This window comes from Budorcas taxicolor, chromosome 1 (assembly GCF_023091745.1).
Source record: "Budorcas taxicolor isolate Tak-1 chromosome 1, Takin1.1, whole genome shotgun sequence".
In the NCBI taxonomy this organism is placed as follows: domain Eukaryota; kingdom Metazoa; phylum Chordata; class Mammalia; order Artiodactyla; family Bovidae; genus Budorcas; species Budorcas taxicolor.
In genome coordinates, this window is record NC_068910.1 from 196,261,956 (window position 1) to 196,278,993 (window position 17,038).

General features: G+C 37.3%; 1 protein-coding gene across 2 annotated transcripts in view; it reads right to left on the reverse strand.

Moving 5' to 3' along the window:
• Positions 1-17,038, reverse strand: part of NCK1 (NCK adaptor protein 1) — a 70,387-nt gene that overhangs the window by 12,074 nt on the left and 41,275 nt on the right. Inside the window, exons 1-2 of one of the 2 annotated variants that reach the window (XM_052641989.1) lie at positions 7,426-7,487; positions 6,046-6,289 (exon numbers count right to left, since the gene is read on the reverse strand). In XM_052641989.1, coding sequence (XP_052497949.1) covers positions 6,046-6,271 — 226 coding nt within the window. In that variant the 5' untranslated portion in view covers positions 6,272-6,289; positions 7,426-7,487. Of the gene's footprint in view, positions 1-6,045; positions 6,290-7,425; positions 7,488-17,038 lie in introns of those variants that run through there. The other variant, XM_052641980.1, reaches the window with a different exon arrangement.

A 17,038-nucleotide genomic window follows, 5' to 3' on the forward strand; every position in this document is an offset into this window, starting at 1 on the left:
GTTTCCAAATCCTTTGATAAACCTGATGCCAGTATTTGGAAGCACCTGAGTTTCTCAAAACCACTGTTAAAGTATAGCTCCCCAAAATGAATAGACTATGTCATGTTTTATTTGGCCAGCACACACTGCAGCCCTTCACCTGAGCACCTTAAAAATTTGAATCAATACCATCATATAACATGTTGAGAGTTTTTTTAGCACATACATTATCACAGCAGCTCCTGCCAAGTCTGTTACTCATGTAAACCACTGCCAGGAGAGAGTCTCAGCAATTTTTCAATCCCTTTAAAAAAGTTAATGTAGACTTTAACATTAATGTCTGTCTCTATTAATCTGTTTCTCAGTTTTTAGCTTTCAAATGTATTTCTGAACTCAATGTACTAGTTACACTTTCTTCATTAGGTCTTTAAGGATGTCATTTCCCCTCCATCTAAATCACATAGTAAATAAATGTTCAACAGAATGAGTCTGACGGGGCACTTCTGTGATGGTCCAGTGGTTAAGAATCCCCCTTCTAATGCAGGAGAGGCGGGTCCAATCCCTGGTCAGTGAATGAAAATCCCATATGCTGTGTGCAGTTAAACCCACATGCCTCAACTACTGAGCCCCGCGTGCTCTGCAACGAGAAGCCTGTGTGCCACAATGAAGACCCAGCGCAGCAAAAATAATAATACTGATCCTTGCTAATTTTTTAGGGAACTGTAATTCTGTTATGTTCCTATTTCTTCAAAACCAGTTCTCCCTTATGGATTTTCCCCTGATTTCTATGATACATGTAAGGCTGATCAGCTGTGTACCAGAACTATAAGACTTTCAGAGTCAGTAGGGAATTTCCAAGATCATCTGGTCTTGCCCAGCTCTCTCCTTTACAAATAAGAAATAGGAAATTAGGAAAGTTATACACTCTTGGCCACATGGCTAATAAGTGATATATCTGGGAGGAGAATGAAGGAATTCTAAATATTATAAATGATGTTCTTTCCAACAGAGGTTTTTATTTAATTTTTTTTGTATTTTTATCAGTTTATCTGATTTATATGAAATAAGATAAATTACTGCTTTTTATTATTCTCTGCCTTATCTGAAACAATGCCCTTTCTGTTCTCAAGGGTTCTAGTTGCCTACCACACAAGGAGAACAAATATTGTTTCCTCTATGTTTCAAGTCCGTTCAGGGAAACAATGGGTGAACAGCCTATTTCTATTCTAACAAGCTATAAAACTAAATTAGTAAAAATTTCGGCTTACTGTAAGCAGTGAGGAAACGAATATTTTAGTTATCAATCTCAAATCCTGACTCTAAGTCTACAAATGTATTTAAGAATAACTATCAACTTTCTAAGATTCAATAGAATGATAATTTTATATTGATGGTATATATTAAATCACTGTATCAGTGATACAGTATATCCTTTTTATATCACTTCTAGCTGGTTTATGGTATCACTTAAAATCAAACTTAAGAAATATTAACAATAAGTAACAACCATCACCTACCTCCCCATCAGAATCTAAGTTATGTGACAATTAGTTTTTCTCTGGCTTGCAGTAGGTAGTTTCTCAATAAAAATGTTGATAAATGAATGAATGAATGAATAAACTCTTTAAAAGGAAAACTAACTCCCAAAAATGGATCTAAAATTTTAACAACTCCCCAAAAAGTAACCAAGAGAGACATATTCCAGAAGGATTCATTTGGCCACCAAAGTTACTGGAAAAAAAAAAAAAAAGAGTCTTAATATTACAGCTTTTTTGCCGATGAAGTGCTTGATCCCTTTCCATTTTGCTCTTTGCCCCAAAATCTCCTGACAGGTTACTCTGTTTCCTTAGACTCCTTACATATAAGATAGTTCTACAACAATATCTCTGTGTTCATTTTTCTAGAACCACTGAGCAACTGTTCAAAGAGACCAAATCAAGTTCACTATCATAGGAGTAAAAAGAGGCTATCACCAGATCTACAATTTAGGTTCTTTGTTAGTATCAGAATCATTTTAAAACCTCGACTCAAAGCAATCCAAGAGTTCACTACTTTCTATGTTTTCAAATTCTTTGTATGAAGCTGCTCTCACAATTCATTTCAAACTATCAAATCTCACATTAACCAAAACAGCAATTTCTAGCACTCTGACACTGATTTAATTAAAATACCCTCTATACTGGTGCCTTCATTAAGCATTATCTTCTACATCAGTCCTCTAAAGTCTAAGTAAAAAGCAGTAACAGTATCATGTTACTTCAAATGCTGAGGATGAAGGAATTTGCTCACTTAAATCCTTTTTCTCCTTCTAATATGTTTACAATTTATTTAGTTCATTTCAAATGTCTATGCTAAGTTCAGAGAACTAACTACATCAAAGTCAAATCACTTATACTTTTTCTATTTGTTATTTAAATATTGATATTAAAAAATTTGAAATTATTTTACTTATCAAGTCAAAGCTATTAATATCTGATGTACTGCCAATCACTTAGCTTATGCTGCACAAACATAAAGCACCAGCCTATATAAACCCACCACATTCTCTCCTTACAGTTTTCCTTTAAATTCACAAACTGAAAATTCTAATTTAAAAACAAGAAAGCTATAGATATAATAAACAGATTAACTTACTGAAAAAATCTTTAAGCACCTTTAGCCAATTCATTTTGAAAAAAAATCCCGTGTTCTCTTTCGTTAGTTTGTTAACACAGCAGGATAATTTTCAGTGAACTTCCTGGTTCTGCAACACTGAAACTCCCCACACCCCATCCATGTGACTTGGCCCACACCCAGGCAATAGAAAGTTTTCCTAAGGCTTTTCTCTTGCCAAAACATTTTTTCCCTGAACGCTAACTGAACTATAAAACAAGGATATTGTGATGGCCACAAATAGGACCTTACTATTCAGATTTATTTTGGAAGAAGTTTTAAAGCACATATTTAAAGCATATTTTTTTCAGTAGTTGAAAATATATTCATGTATTCATTCTTTTTTAATTGGAGTAGAACTACTTTACAATGTTGGGTTAGTTTCTGCTGTACAACAAAGTGAATCAGCAGTATGTATATCTATATCCCCTCTCTCTTGGAGCTCCCTTGGATCCTCCACCCCCAACCCACCCATCGAGGTCATCCTAGAGCACTAGGCTGAGCCCCCTGTGCTGCCCTGCGGGTTCCCACTAGCCATCTGTTTCACACGTGTTAGGTATTTCTGTCAAACCTAATCTCCCAGTTCATCCCACCCTCCCCTTTCCTAACTCTTCTCTGAAGAGGTTCTGTTTGTCTGTTTGTTCTGTTTGTCTGAATCTCTATTTCCACCCTGGAACTATGTTCATCTGTACTATTTTTCTATTTTTCATCATGTATTCATTCTTTCCTTTGTTTTATCCTTTTCTTTCTTAACCTTCAAACAATATCTCCATCAGCACAATCACTGTGAAACAAATTCATTAGTTATATGGAACATTTAAGTTACCAAAACAGGATTCAGAAGGCTGTCCACCCAAGGCAAAAGCTGGATTTACATCATTATAGAGGCTAACTATAGGTCACTACCTTAAAACAGAATGTTTCCAAGTACTGTGGAATAGACAGCAATAATTGTAATATAATACAATGATAGCCTAGAACTTAAATAGATAACAGTCTCAATAATACAGTCTCGAGACAGTTAAAAAGATACAATCTTGAGACAGCTAAAACTATCTCAATAATATTAGAAAATAGTATGGAAGTTTTCCCAGGAGTATTAATAACAAAAAACTGTATCTAATAAAGCTTTTGAAATTTATGTGAAGTTGTATCTAAAACTGGGATTTTTTTCTCCTTGCTCTATATTAGCTTTTTCACTCTTTTGTTAATTACTGTCACATCTGCTATAGTCTCAGGATACCACTACCCTTTTTTAAAGGACATAAAAGTTTCTCTAGGTGTGTCCTTAGTCCTTTCTATGCCTTCATCACTAAAAAGCATATTTTGACAGAAGTCACCTTAATTTTCTTGAACACCTTTAATCAATATACTTTAAATAAATATCTAATTATTTACAAAATCTTAAGTATTCCTGGTTCTAACTTTGATCTCTTCAACCATTCAAGGACAATCTCTTTCCAACTGTCTTCCATTTAAAAACTAATATTAAATAATTAAATAATATTGACTAATAACAATACCTCAAAAATCTCAAAAAAAAAAAAAAAGATAAGCCTAGTTAAAGCATTTAAATGCATGGTTAATAACTTCATTTGTTAAATTACCTTTAGAGTAGAATAACAATAATGCTGAGTAAGAAATAAAAATTAATATAAAGCAGTCAATAATACTCCATGTTCAATCATGTCACATTCTCAAAAGTCACTTTATTCTCATACTATCTTGTTCAAGGAGAAATTACACTTCTTCTACATATACACCAAGAACTATTAAGTAACAGCATGCTTGCCTAAATACCTGAGGGAAACTATGTCCCTCCCAATTCCTTCCTGTCAGCGAAGGAGAATTTTTTAAAGAGAGAGAGAGACAGACTGGTTCTCATCTGCGCACATTTCCTTCCTATCACAGCTTGGCCAAGCCCAACATGAAGTAGATTCTCCTATTTATGGCCCTAAGGGAAGGTCAGTAGAAACAAAATTTACAGTTATAGGAAGAAAGAAGAGAAACAAAATAAGAAAGATAAGCTTTGTAGATGCTAATATATGGTAATGATCCACAACTTAAAACTCTTTTATCAAATATAAGAACAAAAAGAGTTTGTTTTTAAAAGCAAATATCAAAATGCAAGCCATTATCAGCTTCCTTATTTAACTTATATGCAAAGTACATCAGAGAAACACCGGGCTGGGAGAAGCACAAGCTGGAATCAAGATCGCCGGGAGAAATATCAATAACCTCAGATATGCAGATGACACCACCCTTACGGCAGAAAGGGAAGAGGAACTAAAAAGCCTCTTGATGAAAGTGAAAGAGGAGAGTGAAAAGGTTGGCTTAAAGCTCAACATTCAGAAAACGAAGATCATGACATCTGGTCCCATCACTTCATGGGAAATAGATGGGGAAACAGTGTTAGACTTTATTTTTGGGGGCTCCAAAATCACTGCAGATGGTGATTGCAGCCATGAAATTAAAAGACACTTACTCCTTGGAAGGAAAGTTATGACCAACCTAGACAGTATATTCAAAAGCAGAGACATTACTTTGCCGACTAAGGTCCGTTTAGTCAAGGCTATGGTTTTTCCTGTGGTCATGTATGGATGTGAGAGTTGGACTGTGAAGAAGGCTGAGCGCCGAAGAATTGATGCTTTTGAACTGTGGTGTTGGAGAAGACTCTTGAGAGTCCCTTGGACTGCAAGGAGATCCAACCAGTCTATTCTGAAGGAGATCAGCCCTGGGATTTCTCTGGAAGGAATGATGCTAAAGCTGAAACTCCAGTACTCTGGCCACCTTATGCTAAGAGTTGACTCACTGGAAAAGACTGATGCTGGGAGGGATTGGGGGCAGGAGGAGAAGGGGATGACAGAGGATGAGATGGCTGAATGGCATCACCAACTCGATGGACATGGGTCTGAGTGAACTCCGGGAGTTGGTGATGGACAGGGAGGTCTGGAGTGCTGCGATTCATGGGGTCGCAAAGAGTCGGACACGACTGAGCAACTGAACTGAACTGAAGCCATTAGATGTAAAATCCATCAGTGTATCCTGTAAAATAAGTGACCTTAATGACAAGGAGGATATTCTGCATCTCATTCATTTATCCTCATCTTTATTATATGGAGAATCTGTCTAAACTCCAATAGGTACCTACGGCTCAAGAAGCCCCTGATAGAAAATCAGAGTGAGTTCCACTAGCTAGAGTTACAGAAAATGACCTTCACTGGTCTTTTTGAACACACCTGACTTGAATACCCTTGCTATGAGCCAAACTTACCTTGCCTAGCTGAAATCTCAGCTTGGGATATTCTAGTCAGTTCTGCCCACTGATGCCAAAATTCTGTACAAAGAACCAAATTCTAGCATTCATTAGAAAGAAAGTATTGCTGTTCTTGTTTTAAAACAAAAATAACTTACCTAAGGTATCTTTTAGGTTTTTTACAATAGATGCTTTCCGGGCACTGTTTTTCCTTTCCACATAGTTAGAAGGCACAAAACCCGTTTTATTCATGGAATTTCGAACTCGCCACCAGGACTTAGAGTCATCCAGAAGCCACAGTCTCTCGTTCTTCTTGATGTCCAGCTCTTGCTCTTGCTGGGCCACATAATCAAACTTGGCTACTACCACCACTTCCTCTGCCATTGTTCAGCACCTTCTGCACTGCAACCACACAGAAAATATTTTATGTAAGGTTGAGAAGTTGTCCACATGCTTGTCAAGAGAAACACACCTAAGAACCTAAAGTAGTGAATGGTTAAAAAATAAAAACAGGGAAAAAAATTAAATACCAAGCAAATACTAATCAATACAGAACTGGTATAGATATATTAATGACACACAAAAGGACTTTAAGGCAAAGCTATCACTAGTGATAAAGAAAGTCACTATATCCTGATAAAAGGTTTTATTCAATATATGTAACAGCTAAGCTTATGTGTACCTATTAATATAGGTCCAAAATAGATTGACAAAACAAGAAAAAAACTGACAAATCCATTGTCATAAAGGTTTAACTTTTAACATATTTATCTCGGTAGTAAATTAAGACAACAAAAAATCAGAAAGGTTAAAGAAGAACTGACATTGCAACTATTAAGTCTGATGCAATAAACATATGCAAATATAACTTCACAGAAGAACACAAACAAGAGTATGTACAAAATCCAATCAAATGCCATAAAAATCTCTATACATTTTTTGTGTACTTGGTATCTTAAATCATATTCTCTGACAATCATAACAAAGATAACTTTTTAAAAATCTTATAGGTTTAGAAACTTCTAAAAACTGATGTGGAGAAGGAAATGGCAACCCACTCCAGTATTATTGCCTGGAGAATCCCACGGACAGAGGAACCTGGTGGGTTATGGTCCATGGGGTCACCAAGTCAGACACTACTGAGCAAAACAATAACAACAAACACTGATGAGTCAGAGAAGAAATCTTAACAGAATTTTGAAAATACTTATAAGTAAAATTAAAGACTATACGAATAACTTTGTGTGATGCAGCAAAAGAGGTATATAAAAAAGATCTGTAGTTATACATAGTTACATCAGAAAAATAAGAAAAGTTAAAAATAAATTAATGAACAAATCATCTGTCTTCAGTTAGAAAAGAACATAAAGAAAAGCAGATAAAAGGAAATACTACAAATAAAAGCAGAATTTAATGAAACAGCAAAGACATAGAAGAAAGGCTCAAGACAAAGTTAGATGTCATGACTAAAACATGGATATAGTTCTGACAAGACTAAAAAATGAAAAAAGGAATAGAGAGCCCAGAAATAAACCCACATCTCTATGGTCAATTAATCTTCAACAAAGGAGCGAAGAATATACAATGGAGAAAAGACAGTCTCATCAGCCAGTGGTGTCAGGAAAGCTGGACAGCTACCTGTAAATCAATGAAGTTAGAACACACTCTCATAATACCATACATAAAAATAAACTCAAAATAGCTTAAAGACTTAAATATAAGATATGGCACCATAAAACTCTTAGAATATAAGCAAGATATTCTCTGACAAATCATACCAATATTTTCTTAGGTCAGTCTCCCAAGGCAATGGAAATAAAAGTAAATAGGACCTAATCAAACTTATAAGCTTTTATACAGCAAAGGATACCACAAGCACAACAAAAAGATAACCTATGGACTGGGAGAAAACATCTGCAAGCAATGCAACTGACAGGGGCTTAATCTCCAAAATATACAAACAGGTCATACAACTCAGTAAAAAAAAAAAAGAAATCAAAAAATGGGCAGAAGACCTACATGCATTTCTCCAAAGAAGACATATAGATGGCCAACATGCACATGAAAAGATGCTCAACATCGCTAAACATCACTAACTATTAGAAAATGCAAATCAAAACCATAATGAAGCACTATCTCACCTTAGTCAGAATGGCAATCATGGCAAGGTCTACAAATAACAAATGCCAGAGAAGGTGTGGAGAAAAATCCTATACTGTTGGTGGGAATGTAAATTGGTGCAGCCACCATGAAAAACAAGATAGTTTCCTCAAAAAAAAATAAAATAAAATAAAAAACAGAAAAAACTAAAAATAGAGCTGTTATATGAGGCTGCAATCCCACTCCTAAGCATATATCCAGACAACACTATAAATAAAAAAGATACACATACCTTAATGTTCACTGCAGCATTACTTACAATAGCCAAGACATGGAAATAGCCTAAATGTCCATGGAAACAGGAATGGATAAAGAAGATGTGGTATATATACACAGTGGAATACTACTCAGCCATAAAAAGAGTGAAATAATGTCATGTACAGCAACACAGACCTATAGACTATTATACTAAGTGAAGTAAATCAGAAAGAGAAAGACAAATACCATATGACATCACTTATTAAATATGACACACTGAGACTTCCCTGCATGGGAAGTCCATTTGCCAGCACAAAGAACAAGGGTTTGAACCCTGGACTGAGAAATAAGATCCAACACGTTGCGGGGCAACTGAGCCCGTGTGCCAGAACTACTGAAGCCCGTGTACCCATGCCACAACAAGAGAAACCACGGCACTGAGAAAGCCGCGCACCACAACTAGAGAACAGCCCCCCCTCACTGCAACTAGAGAAAGCACATGTGCTACAACAGAGAGCCTCACGCACTGCAGTGAAGATCCAGCACAGCCAAAATAGAATTATTTAAAAATAAAATGACATAAATGAAACTGTCTATAAAATAGACTGACAGACAGAGGAAAAACTGTCGAGGCTGTCGAGGGCAGGGGCACATGCGTGAGGGAGTTTGGGATTAGCAAACTACTATGTATTGAATAGATAAACAAGGACCTACTGTGTAACACAGGGATCTATATTCAATATCCTGTGATAAACCATAATGGAAAAGAATATGAAAAAGAATATATATAAAAATGAACCACTTGGCTGTAAACAGAAACTAACACAACCCTGTAAATCAACTATACTTCAACAAATTTCTTTAAAAACGAAAAAAAGGAAAAAGTACACCCAAATATAAATAAAAAAGGAGTCCTAATTATAGATGCTAGACATTCAAAAGCTACAGGAATATTAAAATCTTTATCAATATATGAGAAAAAGTAAATGTACAAATTCATAGAAAAATTAAAGTAACAAAATAGTAAAACTGAATTAGTCATTAAGAAATCTTCCCATAAATGAAAACACCAGGGTCAGATAGTTTCACAGGCAAATTCTATTAAAATTCAAAGAACAGCAAAAAAAGGAACAAATAATTCCAACTTACACAAACTCTTTTAGAATAAAGAGAGGAAATGTTGCAATTTAAGTCACTCCTGCACCTAGATTAGCTCTCTACTTTCTTCAGAGAGATACATAAATAGCTACCCCTGGTTTAGCAAGCAAATAAATTCAGCTTCTGTTTATTGAATAACATTCTGTTTTCTCAACGAAGGAGTTAAGTTCTTCAGCATATTCAGAGAAATGCATTTTAATTTAGAATTCAACAACCCCTAGCATTCAACTGTATCTACAAGGAAGATACCTTTGGGGGATTATTGCAAAGGACTCAAAACCTACCAGTCTTCTAAAATAATGACTCAAGTATGGTCAGTTCAGTCGCTCAGTCGTATCCGATTCTGAGACCCCATGGACTGCAGTATGCTAGGCCTCCCTGCCCAACATCAACTCTCGGAGTTTACTCAAACTCACGTCCATTGAGTCGGTGATGCCATCCAACCATCTCATCCTCTGTCATCCTCTCCTCCTCCTGCCTTCAATCTTTCCCAGCATCAGGGTCTTTTCAAATGAAGTCAGTTCTTCTCATCAGGTGGCCAAAGTATTGGAGTTTCAGCTTCAGCATCAGTCCTTCTAGTGAATATTCAGGACTGATTTCCTTCAGGATGGACTGGTTGGATCTCTTTGCAGTTCAAGGGACTCTTAAGAGTCCTCTCCAACACTCTTCGGCGCTCGACTTACTTTACAGTCCAACTCTCACATCCATACATGACCACAGGAAAAACCACAGCTTTGACTACATGGACCTTTGTTGACAAAGTGATGTCTCTGCTTTTCCATATGCTGTCTAGGTTGGTCATAGCTTTTCTTCCAAGGAGTAAGCGTCTTGTAATTTCATGGCTGCAGTCACTATCTCCAGTGATTTTGGAGCCCTCCAAAATAAAGTTGCTCACTGTTTCCCCATCTATTTACCAGGAAGTGATGGGACCAGATGCCATGATCTTAGTTTTCTGAATGTTGAGCTTTAAGCTAACTTGTTCACTCTCCTCTTTCACTTTCATCAAGAGGCTCTTCAGTTTTTCTCCACTTTCTGCTGTAAGGGTGGTATCATCTGCATATCTGAGGTTACTGATAACTTCTCTCAGCAATCTCGATTCTAGCTTGCGCTTCATCCAGCCCAGCGTTTCTCATGATGTACTCTGCATATAAGTTAAATAAATAAGCACAGTGACAATAAACAGCCTTGACATACTCCTTTCCCGATTTGGAACCATGTTTCATGTTGCTCCATGTCCAGTTCTAACTGTTGCTTCCTGGCCTGCATACAGATTTACCAAGAGGCAGGTCAGGTGGTCTGGTATTCCCGTCTCTTTCAGAATTTTCCACAGTTTACTGTGATTCACACAGTCAAAGGCTTTGGCATAGACAATAAAGCAGAAATAGATGTTTTTCTGGAACTCTCCTGCTTTTTCGATGATCCATTGGATGTTGGCAATTTGATCTCTGGTTCCTCTGCCTTTTCTAAATCCAGCTTGAACATCTGGAAGTTCACGGTTCACGTACTGTTGAAGCCTGGCTTGGAGAATTTTGAGCATTACTTTGCTAGCATGTGAGATGAGTGCAATTGTGAGGCAGTTTGAACATTCTTTGGCATTGCCTTTCTTTGGAACTGGAATGAAAACTGACGTTTTTCAGTACTGTGGCCACTGCTGAGTTTTCCAAATTTGCAGGCATATTGAGTACAGCACTTTCACAGCATCATCTTTTAGAATTTGAAATAGTTCAAGTGAATTCTATCACCTCCACTAGCTTTGTTTGTAGTGACGCTTCCTAGGGCCCACTTGACTTCGCATTCCAGGATGTCTGGCTCTAGGTGAGTGATCACACCATCAAATTCCAAAACAATACGACTGATATTTTGAAAAAAATTCTACTACACTGCAAGTTCAAGGGGGATACACATCAAACTGTACAGTGGTAGCCTCTCTGAGTGGTAAGCCTTTCATTTCCCTCTCTACACTCCATATATATGTGTGGTTTGACTATTTTTCATTCATATTACTTGATTTTTTAAATGTACTATAAAAGAGAGAAAACTAACTGAAAGCTTGCTAATCAGAACAGGCATCCAAAACACAAAATATGGATGAGGAACACGGGACAAGTAAGATAAAAAACGAAATATAAGAGTAGTTAAGTTGATATAAAATGCAATCTACTTTCCAGCAGAATTACATTCAAAATTTAAACAATTACATTCTAAAACAAAAACAAAACCCACTATAATTTAGCTTTCCTCTGATGACCAACTCTCAGTTAAGGACCAGATAAAAGAGCTAACTTTAGAGTTCGGATAGTGGGGAAAACTCTGCATCTTTGAAAACAAGCCACAAAGTGAAATGACATGACACTATGGGAGGGACAGCAACTGAGGCAACCTGAGAAAACAAAAGTAAATGTTTCCCATCTCATGCTTGCCCTGGAACAGATGCTCAGGGGAGAATTACAAGTAGTAACATTTGCACTATTTTAACAGCCATTTCTCTTGCTCTCTTTTATCCAAGCTTAGTTTAAATGACCTAAATTAAAACTGAAGTGACTCCACTGCACTTTCTTTGATTCAACCCAGAGGGCTGGTTGTAAAGACTGTCAATTAATATCCCAGTTTCCTACAAAAGCTTCAGCTCCATATTTCCAATTACACCAACAATATTTGCACTGGGATGTTCTCTGCCCCCATTCTTGCTTTCAGGAATGAGATTCCTATCCTTTTGTCTCTGTCCTTGAACCTAGCACCTAAACCAAACAGCCTCACCAAACAGTGTCCAATTTCTCCCTGACATTGAGTGTTGGATTTCCATTATAAAGCTGTCCACTAATCCACACTGACTGCCTGCCCTGCTCTCAACATATAAACATCATGGACCTCGCACTTGACATCATTCTCGCCTTATAGTACCCACATCCTGCTTGTCTTTTTTTCCCGGGCTTATTTCCTCATCTTAGTTTGTTTTTCAAATTCACTTCCAATCTCATTCCCAAACTGGATCTCCACACACTCACTAATCTGGTTACCACAAGGACAGAACCAAGTTGGAATTAAAGAACTCAATCATTTCAATATGTCACTAAAGACAATATGAAATTTACTGTTCTAGGAATCTTCATAAATTATACCCTTCATTCTAACTGGAAAGGGATCAACAAACTGAGTTAGAGAACACCTACTGGCTTAAAATGAAAGGTTTCTACACCCTCAAAAAGGCTAAGAGTTGTTAAAAATATACACCAAGGAACATTTACTGAAGGTCTATAATTCAGGCATATCCTAGCATTTCCCTCACAACAATCATTTAAAGTATTATCCTCACTTCATAATACAGATATTAAGAAATTAAATGACTTTTCAACCTGTGAAAATAAGCAGTGGAAACTGGGAGTCAAATGGGAGTCAAATACATGTTCTTTTCACTCCCCACCCCCGCCGAGTTCATGTACTTTTGATTACTGCTGACTCTTAAGGAACAGAAGAGGAATATACAAGTTATAAATACATGGAAACCAATTACCTACTAAATCAACAATTCTCAAACTATTTGGTTTCAAAACCCCTTCACGTACTTAAAATGTGAAGACTCAAAGAACTTTTTTATGTTGGTTCTATCAATATTTACCATGAAAATTAAAGGTAATAAAATATTAGGGCATTTATATATAATCCAATTAAATATAATCACATTTAGGCCAATATGTTTTAACATATTTTAAATGAAAATTATATTTTCTAAAACAAAACATTAATGAAAAGAGTAGAATTATTTTACATTTTTTGCATATCTTTTAAAAATGTCTATTTAATAGAACGTGGATTCTCATATCTGTTTCTGCATTTACTGTATTACAACGTTGTTTTGGGCTTCCCTCATAGCTCAGTGAGTAAAAAATCTGCCTGCAATGCGGGAGACCTGGGTTCGATTCCTGGGTTGGGAAGATCCCCTGGAGAAGGAAATAGCAATCCACTCCAGTATTCTTGCCTGGAAAATCCCATGGACAGAGGAGCCTGGCGGGCTACAGTCCATGGGGTTGCAAGAGTCGGACACTATTTAGCAACTAAACCACCATCAATATTGTTTTGGCTGAAAAGAAAACCTGGTTTCACATAAATGCATAGCTAGAAAAAGGGAACGAGTATTTTAAAAGTGTTTTCAGATAACTGTGGATTCTTTTTTGGTGCTATACCAAAACATGACAGCAGTAGAGTTTCTTAAAGACTAGTTTCCAATGTGGAATCTAAAACTTTATCAGTGAACTTTTCCATATTGTTTTAAATATTAAAAATCATTGGCCCAAGTATTTCTAATTTCAGGAATGATGAGTGTAAATAAGCCTGCTGCAAACCCTCTCTCCAACTGATCACAACTAAAATCTCCATGAAAAAAATGCAAAGAATCAGCTGCCTAAGGACTCTGGGAAGTATACAACAGGTAGCTTGAAGAGGAAAATCAACTTGTAAAAAAGATCAATACATAAATTTCTCTTTAAATACGTAAATTTCCTTTGAAATCTGACTGAACAATAAATTTTCTTTTGGTCACCCCACCACACACTTTATTTCTTAGCTTTGACGTAGAATTAAGTGGAACAGGAAATTGTGTAGCAGGTACAATAAGGAAAAACTTCATATGGAAAAGACGCTCATCTAGCCAAAGCACTGGGGGAAAAGGCTCTTGAAAGCCAGAGCGGGTAAGTTCAGTCCCTGAGGCTGTTTTCTTTTCCTCTTCTCCCAGCCCTGTCCCAAGGCCAGCAATAGTGCATCTGCATTACTGCCACAATGGTGGAGATAGCATATATATTAAGACCGTGAGAGGGGACTTCCCTGGCAGCCCAGAGGTTAAGACTGCGCTCCCAATGCAGGGAACGTGGGTTTGAGTCCTGGTCATGGAACTAGCTTCCCACATGCTGTGTGGCACAACCAAAAAAGAAATAATTTTTCTTAAAAAAGAACCCACAGGGACGGGACACCTATGCTTTCTCGAACCACTTCACCCTGAAGGCAGGCACAGTTGCGCCCAAAACTGAGCAACAACACAGGAGACTGAAACTGTGCGTACTGCTGTTCAGTCGCTACGTCGTGTCCTAGTCTCTGAGACTCCATGGGCTGCAGCACACCAGGCTTCCCTGTCCCCTGCTCTATCTCCCTGAGCTTGTTCAAACTCATGTCCACTGAGTCGGTGATGCCAACCAACCATCTAATCCTCTGTCATGCCTGTCTCCTCTTGCCTTCCATCTTTCACAGCATCAGGGTGTTTTCCAATGAGTCAGCTCTTCACATCTGATGGCCAAAGTGTTAGAGCTTCAGCATCACTCCTTCCAATGAATATTCAGGGCTGATTTCCTTGAGGATTGAATGGTTTGATCTCCTTGCTGTCCAAAGGACTCTCAAGAGTCTTCTCCAGCATCACAATTCGAAAGCATCAATTCTTCAGTGCTCAGACGTCTCATAAGAGAATCCAACTTTTCTGGCTACAGGAACTGGAGAATATGGGGAAAACGCCCATGAAAGAAGAGGAGAAGAATGTAATCTATGACAAAGACTTCCTCTTGACCAAATTCTAGTCAGGTTCCTCTGAACCCTCTTCTTGACTAGGCCTCAAACTTGATCTATAAAAACTGCAGACTCTCAGCATAAATGCTTTGTCATAAATGACTTCTCACACTAACAGACTTGAACAAACACTAGGACAGTTTCCAACAACTTATGGTTCCATCCCTAAGATGACTCCTCCAGTCCCCTTAATTTCCTGCCTGAGAAAGTTCAGTGTTGCCAGAAGAATTTACTGTTTGTTCCAGCTAAAACTGGATGATAGGCCCCTGAAATCCCTCTTTGGGCAGTTACTTTAGAAAGCTTGCCATTATAAATACCTCCTCTGCCGCCTTGAGATAATAACTGTCTACCACCTAAAACTGCCTTTTCAAGAACCGTAGAGCAATCTGTTTAAAATACATTCAAGAAGATAATTCTCATTCTTGTTTCCAGACCCTGTAGGAAGACAGGGACTTAACTTTGGTGGGTGCCTTGCTCTAACTTGGGCCTCCCTGGTGGCCCACTTCAGTATTCTGGCCTGGAGAATTCCATGGACAGAGGAGGCTGGTGGGCTACAGTCCAAAGGGTCGCAAAGAGTCGAACACAACTGAGAGACTCACTTAGCTCTAAAACCTGCACCACTGCCTCTGTTATAAAAGAAGTTTATTTCTCCTCTGGCTAAGTAACAATTACAAATCCAGGTTCCCCTCGGCATATGGACCAACCCCACTTCAACACCACTGGATGCCTTTCCCTTAGCACACTCCAGTTTCTAAAAAGCCTCCTGCCTTTTGTTTTGACAAAGTTGAATTCTCTCTTCCCTATTGTAATATTTACTGAATAAAAGCTATCCTTAACACTTCAACTAGTATTGAGCTTGTGAATCTTTAATATCTATAATTCTAGTTAGGAACAAACGTAAGTACTAAACCTCCACCAAGTTGAACGTTCATGGAATTTCCAAAGAAGTATTACAAAAGCACTGAGAACTGAAATACAAAATAAATGCTGCCCAAGCCCAGTCCATCTGTGACTGGTGCATACAGCAAACAGATGCCATCAGTACAGCAAAGGTTTAGAAACTAAAACTGATATTAGAACTACTGTCCATAAAAAACAAGTAAAAACTGCTCTGAACCTAATCAGATTGACGCCTGCTTAAACAGCAAATTCTCCAAAGAATTTTAACAGGATCCAAATTCTCACAACATAATACTCAAAATGTCCAGTATATAACCCCAAATTACCCAACATACCAAGAAGCAGGAAAATTTGGCGGAAAATTAGAAGAAAAGGACAACCAATAGATGCCAACCAATAAATAACCCAGAGGTTGGACTTATCAAAAATCTTAAGGTAGCCAATATAATCATGTTCCATTAATAAAGGTAAACACTCAAATGGAAAATAAATCTGAGAAGCTGCTATTAAATAGAATCAAATATAAATTTTAGAATTAAAAAATCACAATATTTGAAATAAAAACCTGACTTGATAGAATGCAGAATCAAGATGGCAGATGTATTCATTTTCTATGACTGCTGTAACAAACTGGGTGGTTTAAAAAAAAAAAAAAAAACCAGAGATGTATTCTGTCACAGATCTGAAGGTCTCAATCAAGGATACAATTAAGAAGTCTGAAATCAAGGTGCTGACAGAGCTGTACTAGCTGTGAAGGCTCTAGGGAACAACCTGTACTTTGCCTCTTTCAGCTTTTGGTGGCTGTGAACATTCCTTGTGACTGCATCACTCTGCCCCTGCAGTTATAATGCCTCCTCCCCTTCTGTCTAGCAGATCTCCCTCTGCCTCACTCTTATAAGCATACTTGTCATGGGATTTACAGCTTACCAGATAATCCAGGAATTTATCCTCCTCTCAAAATTCTCAAATTAATTAATCACACCAGTTTATCATATAAGGTAATATTCACAAATTCCAGAGTTTAGGAAATGAACATGTCTTTTTAAAGGGTTCCATTCAGCAAAATACCACAAAGGGAAAACTATGTAAACCTGAAGACAGATCAAATAAAAATTATCCAACCTGAAGAACGGAGAGGGGAAAATATTTTTGAAAAAGAAAAAAACAGGGCTTCAGGGACCAATGGGA